At 37.3% G+C, this 18,000-nt stretch overlaps 1 protein-coding gene across 1 annotated transcript in view; it reads left to right on the forward strand.

Annotated features, from left to right (window-relative positions):
• The first annotated feature begins 406 nt into the window (after positions 1 to 406).
• Positions 407 to 18,000, forward strand: part of nt5e (5'-nucleotidase, ecto (CD73)) — a 40,227-nt gene continuing 22,633 nt past the window's right edge. Inside the window, 4 exon segments of the mRNA XM_048206205.1 lie at positions 407 to 720; positions 722 to 787; positions 3,518 to 3,740; positions 13,649 to 13,837. Coding sequence (XP_048062162.1) covers positions 463 to 720; positions 722 to 787; positions 3,518 to 3,740; positions 13,649 to 13,837 — 736 coding nt within the window. The 5' untranslated portion in view covers positions 407 to 462.

An 18,000-nucleotide genomic window follows, 5' to 3' on the forward strand; every position in this document is an offset into this window, starting at 1 on the left:
GACAGTTTTTTCTGCATTCCTCCACCACCCAGTCTCCTCACACTCGCCTGGGTAATATCCTAACCAGAGATGCGGGGGAATAGGCTATACTCTGGGTTTGGGCCACAGCTAGCTCGGAGCCCTTCCCGGACAGCACGCCAAATAGGCTACGCATAATCATTTATCTGATCATTTGTAGTGAACTTATAAAATCACAACAGTCCAAAGTAACCCTGGTTTTCTTGTCCATGATGTATAAATGCACAAGAGACTATTGTATGATGTTTGTGGATTAATAATTTTTTTAAAAAACATTTTTCATGTCCACGTCTGGCCTCGTTGATGCAAGTTACGCATGCTAAATAAACATGTAATTTTCTCTAAAAAGGAACACCCACCGTGCTGACCACTAACCCCGCCTCCAGAATGAAGCCCGCTGGACGCCACTGATGAGACTCTTCCAGTACAGCAAAGGCAGAGAAGATGATGATGCAGTGGCTTAATTCATTATTTTTCATCTGGATTCACTGTCAGATGTGCAGGACAGAGTTTGAGCTGACTTTACTCCACACTAATGATGTCCACGCACGAGTGGAGGAGACCAACAAAGACTCGGGTAAATGTAGTAAAGCACCTTGTTTCGCCGGAGTTGCACGGAGATTTACGAAAATCAAAGAAGTTCGTGCCAAGGAGAAAAATGTTCTGCTGTTGGACGCGGGTGATCAGTTTCAAGGGACCGTTCTGGTTTAACTTTTACAAAGGTGCCGAAGCGGCGCATTTCATGAATAAACTCGGATACGATGCTATGGTAAGAATATTATGTCCACATTTTTTATCGGGTTCACTAAAACTTAGGGTAATTGTGCTGTATTTAAATGATTAATTTGCATCGAACAGATGCTGATTTCTTAGGGGCCGTTCAAAAACATCTGGACGGAGCGTGAGGGAATGGAACAAAATAACGATTGATGCGCTTTTTCAAAGTTAAACTAGGCTATTTTCACATTGTTAGAACACGCCCTTAAAAAGCAATTTCCTTGTACAAAGAGCAACAATTATAAAAAAGTAGGCTACGCAATTGACTATGCCGTAAAAGAATTAACCAAAATACAGTAAAAACTGTAATATTGTGAAATATTATTACAATTACAAATCACATTCTATTCATCAAAGAATCCTGAAAAATAAAATCACAATTTTCACAAAAATGTTAAGCAGCATTGTTATCAACAATGATAATAATAAGAATAGCTATTATGTTACCAGCAAATCAGCATATTAAGGATCTGAAGGATCATGTGAAACTGAAAACTGCCGCAATGATGCTGAAAATTCAGCTTTGATCACAGGAATAAATTGACATTTTAAAATATATTAAAATAGAAAATAATTCTTTTAATTTTTAATAATATATTTTTTAAATATTACTGTTTTTACTGTATTTTTGATTAAATAAATGCAGCCTTGGTGAGCATAAGACTTTTTTCAAAAACATTATTTTTAAAACATTAAAAAATTATGTTTCAAAACGTTTGACAGGTACTGTATTTCATATATTTAAATAAAGTGAATACAAGCTGTACAGGGCCAAATGCAACAACTTCTAAAAGTGTTTTGCATATATGAAATTAGTTCCAGATCAGGTTTGATCTGGAACTAATTTCAGATTATACATTCATATATACAGACATAAAATAAAACTTTAGTTAGCTGCTCATCACAGTGACTCATGTGGGATCCTTAGATTCATCCAGGTATCAAAAGTGTTGACAGTTTTTCCATCATTATAGGTGCCAAAGGGATGTATTCCTCAACTTATTATTGATGTAATGTAGAGCAGAAGTGGACAGAACGTACTGGACAGGTGCCCATGAGCCACTGGAGTCTTCATTACAGTGGACAGAGCACCTGTTCAGGTGTAGTGGGACTCAAACCTGTGGAACATAAACAGAAAAGGTGTTTCCCAAATGTAGATTCCCGAATGGTACCTACTGTCAAAGAAAGTTTAGAAATGGTTGGGTGAATTCTTCTATTCTCATTCATTTAAAGCACTGTAGATGAGGAGTGCATAAAACCACTCAAGATCTAATTTTGAACTTATATTTTTGATAGAATAGAATTATAGAACTTATTCATATGTTCACATTTAAATGCATACACTGTAAAGAATGTACAGTAAAATTTCTAACTTTAAATTTGTTATTAAAGTACTGTAAATCAGTAGTAGCCTACCAGGGAGGTATGATTTCTACTAATAATTTTACAAGATTGAAAAACCCAGTTCTTTTGTATTCTGTTGGGAAAATTTAATTGGAAATCTACTGTGAAATTGGCCTTGTTTTTACATTTCAGGAATACGATATTACATTCTGAATTTACTATTGTGTTACAGTATGTCTACAGTTATTGCAATTTCAAATTTGTCTTATTTAATGCTTAATTCCAAAAGCCACTGGGCGAAAATCTGTATGTTGAAACAATCGTGGACAATGAACAGTGTTTCCATATAAAAACAAAACACCATCAGGATAACAAACACAACACTATGATCACACAACACAATAAGAATGGTCCCACTTTATATTAGGTGGCCTTAACTACTATGTACTTACATTTAAATTCATCATTTGATACAATGCACTTATTGTGTACATGCTTTTACATTGTACTTATATTTAAAAAAAATGCCTGAATTTAATTACATCTTTAATTAATTTCTGTAATTACATTTCTAATTACACTGTTGACCCATCCCTTACACCTTAAACCACCCTTAAACCTACCCATACCACCAAACCTGTCCCTAACCTTACCTGTATCCCACTTCAATAGCAGCAACAGTTTTTCAATACAATATGAACACAATAAGTACATTGTACTTATTATCTGATGTAAGTACATAGTAGTTAAGGCCACCTAATATAAAGTGGGACCAAGAACAAACAGAACTGTTTAAAATGACAAATGAAAGCACTTTTATTTATTGTTTTCAATTCATGTATGTCTTTGGTCAGGTCTGATATAAAACTAATGTTTTTTTTTCAAGTGTAATATGGCCTGTTAAAAAGAGAGTTGTATTTAGAGTCTTTGAAGAATACCTCCATGAAGCTTATTTTATATACTGTAGATCATTAGGAGTTTCACACACTTTATGCTCCAAACAGTATTTAATGAATAACTATGAAGGTTATATACATTTTTGACCTCTTAACACATTAGCCTTTGTGGTTATCTATTAAATTGTACAGTAAGTGTGCAAGCATCCTTTTTTTTTTCTTATGGTTGATGACATTATTTCATCTTACAGAAAACTATTTAAAGTGCATAGAAAAGAACATGTTCAACACAGTTTTAATTCAATACTGCAGTTAAAACGGTCAAAAATAGTTGTAATTACTGGTACAAATATATATAAACAAATAGTACAAAAAATATAAATACTAACCTGTGCCTTTAAGCTCATGATATGTTCATAATATAAATATATGACATTTTACTGCATAAAACATTTGTGTTGTGTGTGTGTGTGATGCTTTAGGCCTTAGGAAATCATGAGTTTGACAATGGAGTGGACGGCCTCGTGAAACCTTTCCTTCAGGAAGTGAAATGCACTGTTCTCAGCGCAAATATTAAAGCCGATCAGACAATTGCTCCTCGGATCAGCGGCTACTATCTCCCATATAAAGTCTTCAATGTTAACTCAGAGAAAGTAGGTGTTGTTGGCTACACATCAGTGGAGACGCCTGCTTTGTCTATACCAGGTAAGATACTTTATTACACTCAATTATAGCCAGGCCAGGTTTACACATAATGTTGCAAGTAACACACTTAAAAACATTGTCAAATTACATGTGCTTTATGAAGGAGGAACTTGTGTTTAAAAAAAAAATGGCATGTTGACTGTTTGTGAAATGTGTAATTTTTAATGGCTTATGGTTGTCTCTTCATGTTAAAGGATTAGTTCACTTTCAAATGAAAATTACCCCAAGCTTTACTCACCCTCAAGCCATTATGTATATGACTTTCTTCTTTCCGATGAACACAATCGGTGATATATTAATAAATATCCTGATGCATCCTAACTTTATAATGGCAGTGAACAGGGGTCATGAGTATGAGCTGAAGAAAGTGCTTCCATCCACATCCATCCATCATAAACATACTCCACATGGCTCCTGGGGGTTTAATAAAGGCTTTCTGAAGCAAAGCGATGTATTTGTGTAAAAAAATATCCATATTAAACAAGCTATGAAGTAAAATATCTAGCTTCTGCCAGATTGCCTTCTGTATTCTACTTCTACAAAGAAAGTGTAACTGTTCAGCTTACGGAAAAAGCTTAAATGACGCAACGCCAGTTCAGTTTTTTCCGTAATTTGAATACGGAAGGCGGTCTGGTGGAAGATAGACATTTTACTTCATAACTTGTTAAATATGGACATTTTTTCTACACAAAGGCATCACTTCACTTCAGAAGGCCTTTATTAAACCCCCCAGAGCCAAGTGGAGTATGTTTATGATGGGTGGATGTGGATGGAAGCACTTTCTTCAGCTCATACTCATGACCCCTGTTCACTGCCATTATAAAGCTTGGATGTGTCAGGATATTTATTAACCCTTAAATGCATGACTGTTTCACCAATCATTCTTACATATTCGGGTCTTTATCGACCCGGATCTACAGCATATCTAACACGGATGGATCTCTTCCTGTCACGATAATATAAAACTCCTCTGATATTAGAGTAACAATTACAGAAGAATAAAATAAAGCATATTTTGTTACCTTTTGGAGCTTGAAAGGGCTCAGTTTGAGCAGATGTCTTATGCCATCACCACTGTCATCGTCAGAGCTCATTTCCCAGTAAATTCAGCAAATAACAGGCTAGTTTTATGTTTGAGGTCACGAACATGAGCCCATTCGCGATCTCAAATGTATTCTCAAAACTATATAATTTTTAACATCTTCAAAATCAATATTTCGATCGCTAACATCTTCACCAGATCCATCCAATGACAGTTACAGTCATATTTGATTGCGTTCGTACTTGCTCTGCAGTAAAATCGCTGAGCCATTTCATGTTTTTCTTATTATTTCGTTTTCTGTCTGAATGAATCGTCACTTCATCATTGTGTATCAGACATTGCCACCTTGTGGAATAAAGGTGAATTGCACTTATTCCGTCATCTAAGATTCAATTATTGTTGTGAAGAAAAAATATACGTACACTCATACACACCTCGGGTCGTTGGCGACCCTATACAATTTTTACAAAAAATGAATACAAAAATAGGCATTCTTTTATAATTTTATGATTTTTTTCTTGTTATATTCTTTATAATGAATTGATTGAGGAATACCAAGAAGGTTGATGTCTAACTTTAAAAAATGAACGAAGAGGAGGGTGGTGAATGACGTCCCGGGTCATTAAAGACCCGAGGAATGCATTTAAGGGTTAATATTAATCTCCTGATTGTGTTCATCAGAAAGAAGAAAGTCATATACACCTAGGGTGGCTTGAGGGCTGAATAAAGCTTGAGGTGATTTTCATTTGAAAGTGAACTAATGCTTTAAAGCAGGCTAGTAGCAAGTAAAAAAAATTCAAGTGGATTACTATATAGGAACTGTCAGGCCCAAAGGTTCTGAATTAAGAAGTCAAGTTATGTTTATTTGTAAAGCACATTTCACAACACAGCATTTCAAAGCACCTTTTACAGATTGGATTACGATATCATAGTATAAGTATATACTATATTATAAGTATGTAAAAATAGCCGTCTTGGCGAGTAAACACAGTTGTTTATGTCTTAACCGAATGTAAACAGTTAAAAAAGAAAGTGTCATTAAAGTTAATCAATGAACAACAGAAAAAAAAATCACTCACTGCTTAAATTTATATTAATTAGGCTTGTAGTTTTTGCTGTAGTAAGTTGGAATAAAGAATTCTACAATTTTGGTAGCTTAGGCCTACTTATTAGAGTACAGTGTTACATGGGTCAAAACAATGAAATCAAATTATTACACATGCTATTCTTTTATAAATTGAGGAGGGCCAAATGTTACATTTTAAAGTAAAGATGAATTGCTATTTGCAAACTATTTCACTTTCATATTTTAAAACAGTGAAACAGGATATTAAAAGAAAAAAGGGCCTATGGACCCCTTAAAGTAATGAATGCCACTTCAGTTCTACTTTCTGAATATGAATTATCATATGCAGTAAAAGACAGAACAATATAATGGAACCACTGAAAAGGATTTTGCCACAAACTCAACTAATATCTCAAGACAGCTTACCTCGACATAACATTGCAGGATCTCGTGGCAAGAGATCTCGTCACACCCTTAGTTATTTCTGTGATAGAAAATGTGTTATAATATAAATATGGTAAATGTGGTTTTGTGGTATAGGAGTACAAGTGGAAGTATTTTTATCAGTGAGCTACTACAATATTATTCTGCTTTCACACTGGCAGTTTAGTTCAAAACGGGGCACGGTTTGCATGAAAAATCGCTAATGTGAAAGCTGTCATGCGAACCCTTGTGCGCACTGGGGTATTCGACCCTTGGGTTTCCTGTATGTGCGTCGCATGTAGACGGTTTTCCGCTGCTTGCAAAAACAGACTATTTTAAGAAGACAGCTGATTACCATTAATTTGCTGCTCTGATTGCAATCGCAAATTGCAAATACATTGCAGGCTCACTCCTGCTCGAATCCAAGGTAAATCATCAACAGTATCATCTCTTACATGTGTTTTATTGAAGTAAATATATTATAATAGGCTAAAACGCATGCGCAGGTTACTTTACTTCCTGAACAAGTGTTAGGTTAAACATGAAGGTCTGAAGGGCTGCACAGACAATGAACTGCTGAGTTATGAAGGTTACTTGGCACAGATGGCAATGTAGTCATTGGACAGTGACATATAGTAGGGGGAGTAGAACATCCAGCTGGACCAAGGCTGATATACAATTCACTGTTGACCTCAGGATAGGAATCCCAAGGGTGGGAAGAGAAACAAAAGAACTAACATTACCATAGATGCCATTTGTCATTAAATTTAATGACATAGTTGTAAAATATGCTAAATGTTTTCAGTTCTGGCAGACCTGACTAATGCAGCATAACTATGAATTGGTTAAAAAGATGAGTCTGTAATCTTAGTCTTAGACTTAAAGGATTAGTTCACTTTCAAATGAAAATTACCCCAAGCTTTACTCACCCTCAAACCATCCTAGGTGTATATTACTTTATTCTTTCTTATGAACACAATCTGAGAAATATTAATAAATATCCTGATGCATCCGAGTTTTATAATGGCAGTAAGCATTACCAAACGAGTATGAGCTGAAGAAAGTAAGTGCCTCCATCCACATCCATCCATCATATTCTACACGGCTCCGGGGGGTTAATAAAGGCCTTTTGAAGCGAAGAGATGCGTTTGTGTAAAAAAAAAAAAAAAATCCATATTTAACAAGTTATGAAGTAAAATATCTAACTTCCGCCAGACTGCCTTCCGTATTCTGCTTACGAAGAAAGTGTAAAACTCTAACAGTTCAAAAAGCTTACGCTACGTCCTGCGCCTTCCCTATTGAGCTTATGGAAAAAGTGTAACTGACGTGACGCCAGTTTACACTTTCTTCGTAACTTGAATACAGAAGGTGGTCTGGCGGAAGCTAGATATTTTACTTCATAACTTGTTAAAGGTGCAATATGTGATATTTTTGCAGTAAAATATTCAAAAACCACTAAGCCAGTGTTATATATTTTGTTCACTTGAGTACTTACAATATCCCAAATGTTTGCAACTATTTGTAAATCGTGAGAAAATTACAATTTTAACCAAGGCTCCGGGATGCGTGAGTCGCCTGTCAATTGCGTCATACCCGCGTTATCCTCGGTTTTATTTTGTAGAAACCACGGAAACACCAAAGACGCTTTAAAATATTACATGTTTTAATAGACAAGGAAACATCTGTTTTGATATATTTATAGACAGAAAACAAATTGTTGTTATATAGCTCAACACGTTTAGTCTTTTTTTCGATTTACCATGCTTTACCATGCCTCAGAGAAAAACACTATTTTGTCAAATAGCTAACATAGCATAATCAGATGCAGCTTTATTTTTATTAACAGTAATACATAATTTTCTCCATCATACAATACGTTTTAAAATTAATTGCATGCCATTTATCAACACAAGACATCCAATATTTCATATGATATTCTAAAATCGATCTATCTTACTGCAGTGTGCAACAGTGTCTCACAGCAGCCACCGAGCGAATGCACAGAGTAATGTTATAATATTTTCAACACACTCAAATGTATCTAATAATAAACAGAGCTGCATTACCTCATACTCATGACCAGAAAAGTTCCGCTGCTTGTGAGGCGTGTGTTGCGCAATCGCTCCAGCGGCCTCGTTCAGCTCCCATAACTCGGTCCTGCTCTGCTTCATACTACAGTAATGTTAATATCTCATCCATGAACATGAGTTGTTCCCGACTCCAATCCCTATTCTTTTGCACCATCTGTTGAGATGGAGACCACATGTCCCAAGATTCTGCGCTCAAACTTGGCGTCATCAAGCTATGCCTTTGTTTTGAATAGGCTTCTAGCGACCTCTATCGGACAAAATTATTACATATTGTACCTTTAAATATGGATATTTTTTTACACAAAGGCATTGTTTCACTTCAGAAGGCCTTTATTAATCCCCCGGAGCCTTGTGGATTATGTTTATGATGGATGGATGTGGATGGAGGTACTTTCTTCAGCTTCATACTTATTTTGTAATGTTCACTGCCATTATAAAGCTTGAATGCATCAGGATATGTATTAATATTTCTCCAATTGTGTACATCAGAGAGAATAAAGTCATATACACCTACACTGTAAAAAAAATCGTAAAAAAAAACGTTCAATGACTGTCAGCAAAGAACTTATACTGACAAGAAGTGAAACTCAATAGAACATTCCATTGCAACACTAGCACCCAGCAGCAGCCCTACGCTTCCGCCATTTTGGGGTGAAAGCAACTTGGCAGCTTCTATGACAATATCAGCTGCTTTGTTAAAAAAAATGTCCATTAAAGCTGAAATACAACCAGAATGATGACAACACAGAATAACATACAATCACTAGTGATCATCAAATCCTTTTAACAGTTTATTTTACAGACTTTGTGTTTAAGTCTTCCACTTTTTTCACAAAACTTTTGCTCTCTAGAAACCCAGTCAGTTCTTTGAAGTTCAAGTATTAGCATTATGAAATTAAATTAAGGACATACATCAGAAAAATTGGGAATGAATATATAACAGAATATAACAGCTTGACAGTAAACTGTTTTTGCAGTGTTGTCTTATATTTATGTCCATTAAAGCAAGACTATATATACAAAAAACACAGCCACTGTGTCCAAAAGTGGGAATTTTGGGATAACAGACATGGCAATGCATCATGTTCTATAAGGGCATTATGTTTGTAGCATGATCCAGAGGATTAAAATGTACAATACATATATTTCAGACCTAGTGGATAATTTAATATTAGCCTACTACTCCACTAGGTCTGAAATATATATTGTATGTTTTAATCATCTGGATCATGCTACAAATATGATGATCTTAACTTTATTAATTATTAATTTACTATTAATAGTAAATATGTAAAGTTGCATAAAATGGAAATACTCAAAGTAGGCTAACTACGTTTGGCTACCTCAGATGTGTAATGGTTAGATTCCACAACTGATAACATTAAACATATATAGGCTAAGACAATACAGCATTTACTGTAAGTGTCATAAAATTCACTGAATTTGAGAAATTTTCTATTGCGTTTCTGATTTGGCTGTGAGATTCGCCGATTTTGGGTGCGTAAGATGTGACGGAGTCTGTTGTCCAGTTGGCATTTTCACTCCAAAATGGCTGCCACGCTACCGAAGCGCCACCTAGTGGCTGTTACCCAAAAAGCATCAGAGTTTCGCCTCTTGGGTTCTATACTTTTTGCTGTCAGCTATGGCTGCCAAACAAAAACTGTAAAATGTAAAGTAAAATTTTGTAATTTAAATAAAGTTTAAAAAACTTTAACATAAATTTTCATTCAACTTTTTTTTTTTTTACTTTTTTTAATCTTTTAAAATGGTCAGATGACTTTCAGCAACAGCTGCCAAACAAAAACTGTAAAGCTAATGTAAAATATCTTAATTAAAATAAAGTGCAAAAAAACCTTTACAGAAAAAGTTATTTTACAAGTCCTGAATTAGGCTACCTGAATTATTACTAACAAAACACACTCAAATCTTTTGCATTTAACCAGAAATAGCTCACATGCATGAATTAATGTTACTGCTTTAGCAACTATACAGTTACTGCCTCTGAAATAAAGCAATATGCAGAACTAAAAAAATGATTTTTTTGATGCTGTTCACTTTATTAAATAATTTATTTTGATTTAACATCATTTTGAAGGTTTCTGGTTCAAATGTGATTGCTTCATGTTAAATTGATTTGAAACCGTTACTCTTTTTTTCATTTTGAAATAACGTTTAAATCAAGTAACCCAATCAAACAGGACTTTCACTTCCCATCATGCTTTGCAAAGGGGCTGAATTGGGAGAGTAAATGTTGAAATAAAGTGTTATTGTATGCATTTTTAAGATGAGAAAATGGAGAGACTTGTTAATGTTCAATGTTCTATTATGTTGGTATTTAAAAGTTTCTGTTCTGTTAGTGGTTTTAGGCGTTACCACTGTGGTAAAGAATGGAGCTTGTGCTTGGGTTGAGTACTTGCTAACAAGAATTCAAATTGCTTTAATAATAAAGAAACTGTTATGGTAGAGCTCTGGATGAAACCAGTATCACTTCTGAACTGCCAACACCAAACATCACATGTGTAAAGAAGAGTTTATTTTAGTTTGTTATGTCACAGAATTAAACAGAAAACATTACTTGTATGATTATTTGGATGTCAATTTAAGCGAAAACCATTTATTTAAGTTAAACTAAAACCACTGATTCAAGTTAAATGAACACCATTGATTCTAGTTAGTTGTACTTGGTTGATTCTGTTTGGTTTTACTTGCTTCAGTCATGTGGAACCACTGTCCATGTTCAACCAAAGAGTTACTTTTTTGAGTTAACATAACACCAATGTTTTCTGGCCCATCCTGGACTGAAGCACAAGCTCTATTCTTCAGCACAATGCTAACCCACAAAATAGATGATACAGAAACCCTTTAAATCCCAACAGAACATTAAACACTAACAGATCTCTCAAGATCTCAGCATCTTCACTTAAAATAACAGTGTTTATTTAAATTAGTATATTTTACTTTAATTTTACAATTTTTTTGGCTGCCATTTATTTGACCGTTTTATCATTTAACTGTTTTGTTACTGTTTAGTTACAGATTATTTTTGTATGTAATTTAAGAAAACAGGAAAAAATACTGTATATGGTACAATACAGTAATTTTCTATATAAAATATGTGAATTACTGTAATTTTTCATTAATATCATAATAGTTAAAATAACAGCTGAGTTGTTAATTTACTTATATTGTTTGTAATTTTACAGAGTTTTGAGTATAATTTAAAATAAAACAAAATGACCATTAAAAAAATCAGTTTTTCATAGGATTAGGATTTTTTTTTTTTTTTACAGTGTAGGATGGCTTGAAGGTGAGTAAAGCTTGGGGTAATTTTCACTTGAAAGTGAGCTAATCCTTTAAAGGATCCAGAAAGGTAGTAAAGACAGTGGTTCAACCTTAATGTTATGAAGCGACGAGAATACTTTTTGTGCACAAAAACAAAACAAAATTAACAACTTTATTCAACAATTTATTCTCTTCCCTGTCATTCTCCTCCTACGCTGTTTACGTTTTAGACAGTGCAGCAATTCCAGGTTACGTCATAACGTCAACTCAAGTATTGGCCGACGCTGTACACGTGAGCAGCACAATGCATTTGTGTGATGCTGATGCAGGAGCTGGCCAATAATGTGTCTCATTATTAAAAAATAATTATATAAGTAATATAAATAAATAATAAGTAATATTAATAATAATAATAATAATAATAGTAGTAGTAGTAGTCATATTATTACTATTAACAGTTTCCACTAAAGCATTTTTTTTTTAAAGTTGCCAGCGCCAGACTTTTTGATAATTTTCACATAATTTCACGGCCTCCAGAATATTTGTTGTATTAATATCTGAACAAACAATATATCAAAAGAAAGAACAGGGCGTCTGCTTTTAAACAACAACAACAAAAAACATTTTAATGTAGCTTCATGCATTGTGTTTTTTTTATCAACACTTGAATGTGTGTAAGTTTGATAAAATAAAAAAAAAGACACATTCTGAACAAAAAGCAAAACAGATGGAGTAGATCGAGTCCATCAACACCCCTAAAGCTTCAGTCGTTTCCTCTTCATGGATTCAACATTTAATTCAGTAATGTTAGGCAGTTTTGATTTACTGTATATGCTGTTTAATGTCTGATGATCATGTTAGATTACATGCATATAACCAATGCTTACATCGCTTGTTTCTGCTTCTTCCTCGGCTGTGTTTTGATCCCAGCATTCTGTATTCTTTCAGGAGATGCATAATAACGCCCCATACTGTGCAACAATATTGTAAAAAACATGGATTGCCAGAAATTTCCATCAGTGGCAGGGAAGCGTTGTATCATAAATGGAAAATTCCATCAATTGCGGGGAAAGAGTTAATAATATTATTAATATTATTAGGAATATATCATTACTCTAGAGCAGTTAGTTAAAGCAGGCCTACATTAAGTTATGTCTGTCAGCTGTCACATTCAGGCCCATGAAATGTGCAGAATGCAGAGAGTATAATTTCCCAAATCCCTCTAAAACAAATCAACAGACCAGCCTGACTAGGCTCAAAGACCAGCAAAGCCTAGCTATGAGTGGCATAAGGCTCAATTTAATTTACATTTGCATGATACTTAGAAAAATATTTTGGGAAAAGTGCAATAGAGTTTAAATACTACTTGGCCATGTTTACACTGTGAGAATAATTCCCTTTAACTGAGATGACTGACCTAATGATAATGCAAAGTGTTGACTTCTCGCAACTGAAACTTGAAACATGGATGTCAACAACTTAACCCATTTGGTGGAGCTGTTTTTGCCCAAATTAATATGGTGATCTGAGATGAATTATCTTCCAGAAATTATTAGTAGTGATGCAACGGTTCAGAACATTACCTCGGTTTTGGGGTCATGATTCAGTCGGATTTTGGTACAGCAGGTAGAACAAAGAATCTTGATTAAATTCTTGAAATTAATTGTTTCATAAACACAGTGGCTATAATCCTTATTGTAAATTGTACTAATTTGTATAGAATTGCTCTGTTGCATATAAGTTCTCTAACTAAATTTCAAACTGAGAGTACTTTCTCAGTCTAAAGTTTCACATTTTAAGTTTTCAGTTACAAATTGAAAATCTTTGAGAGCATCCAAAAAAAAGTGACATCATGATATTAACTATTGTTCAGTTATATTAATTATTGCCACCACTGCCTGGTGGCACATTTAAACACATTAGGATGGATAGATGGATATATACAGGTTAGGTTATACCCTGCAGTAATATGATTGTGTTTTTTTATATTTAAATGGTTTTACAGGCCCCCATCTCCAGTTTGAGGATGAGGTTACTGCTTTACAGCATCAAGTGGACAAACTCACTGCTTTGGGTGTTAATAAGATCATTGCCCTTGGACATTCTGGCTTCGACGTGGACAAAAACATTGCAAAGAAAGTTCGGGGAGTGGATGTTGTGATTGGAGGGCACACCAATACATTCTTGTACACAGGTATGTATCACACATACATGTATGTATAATTATTACTAATCCAAGAACGTCAGTTTTACACTTAGGTGATGATTTAACCAAATTCATTAGTATATCAAAATAAGACAATTTTCTCATCATTTACTTGCGATCATGTTTTTCTTTCTTCATTGGAGCACAATTGTAGGGCACAACGGGGCTAAAGGCAAACCTTAAGAAAAATGTGCTTTTTACTACTCCCATAAGTGAATGATTGCAGAAAAAATATATTTATATTTTTATTGAACATTGATGGAGCAACACATTTTGTGAGGAAATATATCATAAAAATGGTTTGTTTCATTTAAAAATCTTATAAATATAGCCTGAGGTGGTGAGGGGGCCTTTTACCCCACACTCAGGGGGGGTTCTTAGTATTAAAATTAGAATGGTGTATTTGTGTAAAGCCTCCTCTGTAAAGTTTAGCATGGTCCTTGTTCAACAAATGAATCTCTTGTAAATATACTTTGTCAGATTTCAATTTGTTAAGGTGGGTGAATACCTGGTTCCATTTCACTGGGTGATTTAGCTCCCGTACATTCCAAATGACCAGCTTCGTTTTGGCTCCACCTATGTTACTGTAAGTCATCACAAAAAAGTTCTCAGAAATTGCACCAGAGGCCTCCTTCGGCTCATCAGCATTATTAAGAAGACCAGGGTTTTGTGTAGAAAGAAAGAAATAAAGAAGAGAAAGAAGGGAAAAAACAAACAAAAAAGAAAAAACAATGTGGGTGTGTCCCTAAACACGCAGACAACATATGCATGATTATACACAACAGTACAAAAGACTGACATTAACCAAAATTATATTATTAATTCCTTGCGTTTGAAACCGCAACTTCTTCCAGGTAACCCTACTCCCAAATAGCTTACCATGTGAGCATTCATTCAAAAAGAACATTATAAGGCTCTTACAATAGTTGAACTTCCAAGCTGAACATAATAACCTTGAACATATATTAAAAGTATAATTAGAAAACAAAAAGGTAACGTATTAGAAGTAGCGTCATTCTGTTAAAGTTGTCCGTTCTGCATTTGGTATTGAATGTGACCAAAGCAACGGGGCCTCCCCTATCAATCTTCATTAGCCACACGGCTGCTGATCACCTGTACATCTGCTGGCTAGGCTCTTTAAACCAAAATCCTTAGCACACATTGAGCCGCAGTTGTCAGAGAAGTTTAAATACGCATCCGGTTGTAGTGTCGCTTAAATATCACATTTAACGTCGGCTGATTACCCAGGACTCGATAAAAAACTTAGTGTAAATAATACGCAGACATTGAGATTGAATAAGATTTAACATCGGGTAACCACAATAATGTAACATAACCTGAATTTAAACTTGAACTACACAGTCATTAACCTGATGTTCAAGTTCAACCAACCGCCAGCGTCTGTTGTATGCGCGATCGTCACTTGTCCTTACAATTCAAGTTCTTCAAAATGAAGTCTTTAGCTTTCCATCCCGTGTCATGATCCTCAAAACTGCAGGGTATCTCAGCCAAAGCGAACCCCCTCACAGTTGCGGAGTAAGCTCCTCACCTCATTGAAAGCTGCTCTCTGCTTGCTCACCGTCTGGGTGAAATCAAGAAGGATCCATATTCGATCGCTGTGGACTGTATTGACTAATTTAATTTTTATGGCTTTCTTCAAAATGTCCTCTTTTTCAGAGAAATAATGACACCTCACCACAAAAGCGTGTGGTGGTTCATTGTCGTCAGTTGGACTGCTGCGAAGTGTGATGAGCTCGGTCTAAGAGTGGGGTCTTCTTGAGATTGAGGGCCTCTTTCAAGAGACCGGCCACAAACTGTTATCTTTTTGCCGTGCTCTCATCTCTCTTTTACTCCTGTAATGTGAAGGTTTGAGTGGTGTGACCTCGCCTCCAGAACCTCACTCTGTTCTTTCAGTATGGCCAACTCCTTTTTCATAACAATAAACTCCTTCTCAAGGGTAGTACTGGAGTCAGAATATCCCCTCATTGCGAACTCCAATCCGGTCACCCATTCCTCCGCTGCTTCCACTCTGGCATTGACACGCTCCATGGCATTGCGTAACTCGGTCTGGAGCTTGTCAACTTGGCTACAGAGTTCAGCTGATTGGGCAGCAGCATTTTCTTCGATTTTTGCAATCAGGTCCTCTTTGCGTGAATTAACTGCTTGGAGAACCAAGTAGTTGTCATTTGCTGTGTCTTTCTGTGGTCATTTGGAGTTCGACATTAGCATTACTGCTAGCAGCAGATTCTGCATCTCTGTGGTTACTCCGGCTCTTATTCATTTCGCTTCAAAAGTGTCTCAAACTGGATTAAAACCGACAGGATTCTGACTGTTAAGCCCTTAATAACACACAAAGGCAGCTTTAGGATACTAGTGCATAAAATAAAAGCTATATAAAACGAAATTTGAAGTTGCTTGTGAGGAGATCGACAACTCTACGTCATTACATGGCACCGCTCCAACTGGAAGTCCCCTCATCTTGCTGTTTAAAGGTGCTGGTTGGACAGCATGTTACAGTGGTGGCCGCGAGCTCTCTACACAGCTCTCAACTGCTGTTTTCACAGCATTAAAACTGCTGCATTTTCCCACTGACAGGTCTGCGATTTGGGTTCAGGTTGTCTGTGTGTGTTGATTTTAGGCAATCAGTGTGAACCTACAATCACACCGCGGCTTCCCCTGTGTGCTTCAGCACTAAACAAAGAGTGGGTTTCCCCTCCTAAAAGAGCATTGTGGACAGAGCATTGAGGCCCGAGTCCCCTCCCCTATGCCCCGTTCTGCTGTATTTTCTGGCGGACGCCAGGAGGACGGCACTTCGGCGTGTAGGCAGGGAGACCTGAGGATCATGGTCAGGGCTTCCCCCGCTGAGACCATCCAGTCAGTCTTGCTTCCCGAGGATCGTGCTGGTCCCTCTCATGAGCGACCATCTGTTTCCTTTGGAGCGCCTGCTGAGGACGGAAGGTGAGCAAGAGTCCTCTGGAGATGAAGATTCGGCTGCGTTGTCTCCTTCTGGAGGAGTAGCGTTGCCCGAGCCTGATCCAGAAATGACCGCTGTGCTTGCCTGGGCCGCCGAGAAGGTTGGGTTCACCTAGAATCCTCCACTGTGTCCCAAACTTTCTCGGTTGGATGATTGGTTTCTCAGGGCGGCCCGCACCTGGCAGGGTGAACCGCGTCTCCCATCCTAGGCCTGTAAGTTCTCCTCCAATTTAATGGAGAAGGCTTACAGAGCCTGTGGACAGGCCACCTCTGCCCTGCATGCCATGACGTTGCTTCAGGTCTACCAGGCCAAAGCACTCATGGAGATGCCCCAGGGTGGTCTTGACCAACAGCTCCTGGAGGAACTGCGCACTGCCACCGACCTCGTCCTCCAGGCGACTAAGGTGACAGCGCGCTCTATTGGTCAAGCGATGGCCACTATAGTGGTCCAGGAACGCCACCTATGGCTGAACCTGGCCGATATGAGGGAAACCAATAAATATCGGTTCCTGGACTCCCCCATATCCCAAGTCGGCCTATTCGGCGACGCAGTCGAGAGCTTCGCCCAGCAGTTCTCGGCTGCCCAGAAGCAGATGGAGGTGATCAAGCACATCCTGCCCCAGAGGTCTGCTGCTGCCCCCACCCCGCCACTGGCCACAGCACCTTCATCTGCTCGTTGCCGAGAGCGCCCGCCTGCGTCATTCTCCACCCCCACTAAAACTGCCAAGCAGCAGCCTCCACCCAGCAGACAGCAGGGAGCCTTTCGTGGACGTTGGCGCTCAGCCCGCAGCCAAGCCAGGTGGCAAAAGATCTCGTAAGTGGCCCTGAGACGGGTGACTTGGAGGAGGAAGAAGCAGTTCTTCGGGAGACTATGACCGAGAAGCGCGTCCAGTCAGTGTCCAGGCAACGTAGCACGTTCTGTGTGGTCATCACACCGAACTGCCATCGTACCCTCACTCAGTGGTTGGACTCTTCGTTCCTGCAGGCAGGAGTTCCCCTGGAACAAGTGTCCAGGCATGCTGTGGTCTCCACAGATGCTTCCACCACGGGGTGGGGAGCCACGTACAACGGGCATGCAGTCTCGGGTCTGTGGACGGGGACCCAACTGCAGTGACATATCAATTGCCTCGAGTTGCTAGCAGTACATCTTGCGCTGGACCGCTTCAGACAGCTGCTAT

Source organism: Megalobrama amblycephala, linkage group LG11 (assembly GCF_018812025.1).
Source record: "Megalobrama amblycephala isolate DHTTF-2021 linkage group LG11, ASM1881202v1, whole genome shotgun sequence".
NCBI lineage: Eukaryota > Metazoa > Chordata > Actinopteri > Cypriniformes > Xenocyprididae > Megalobrama > Megalobrama amblycephala.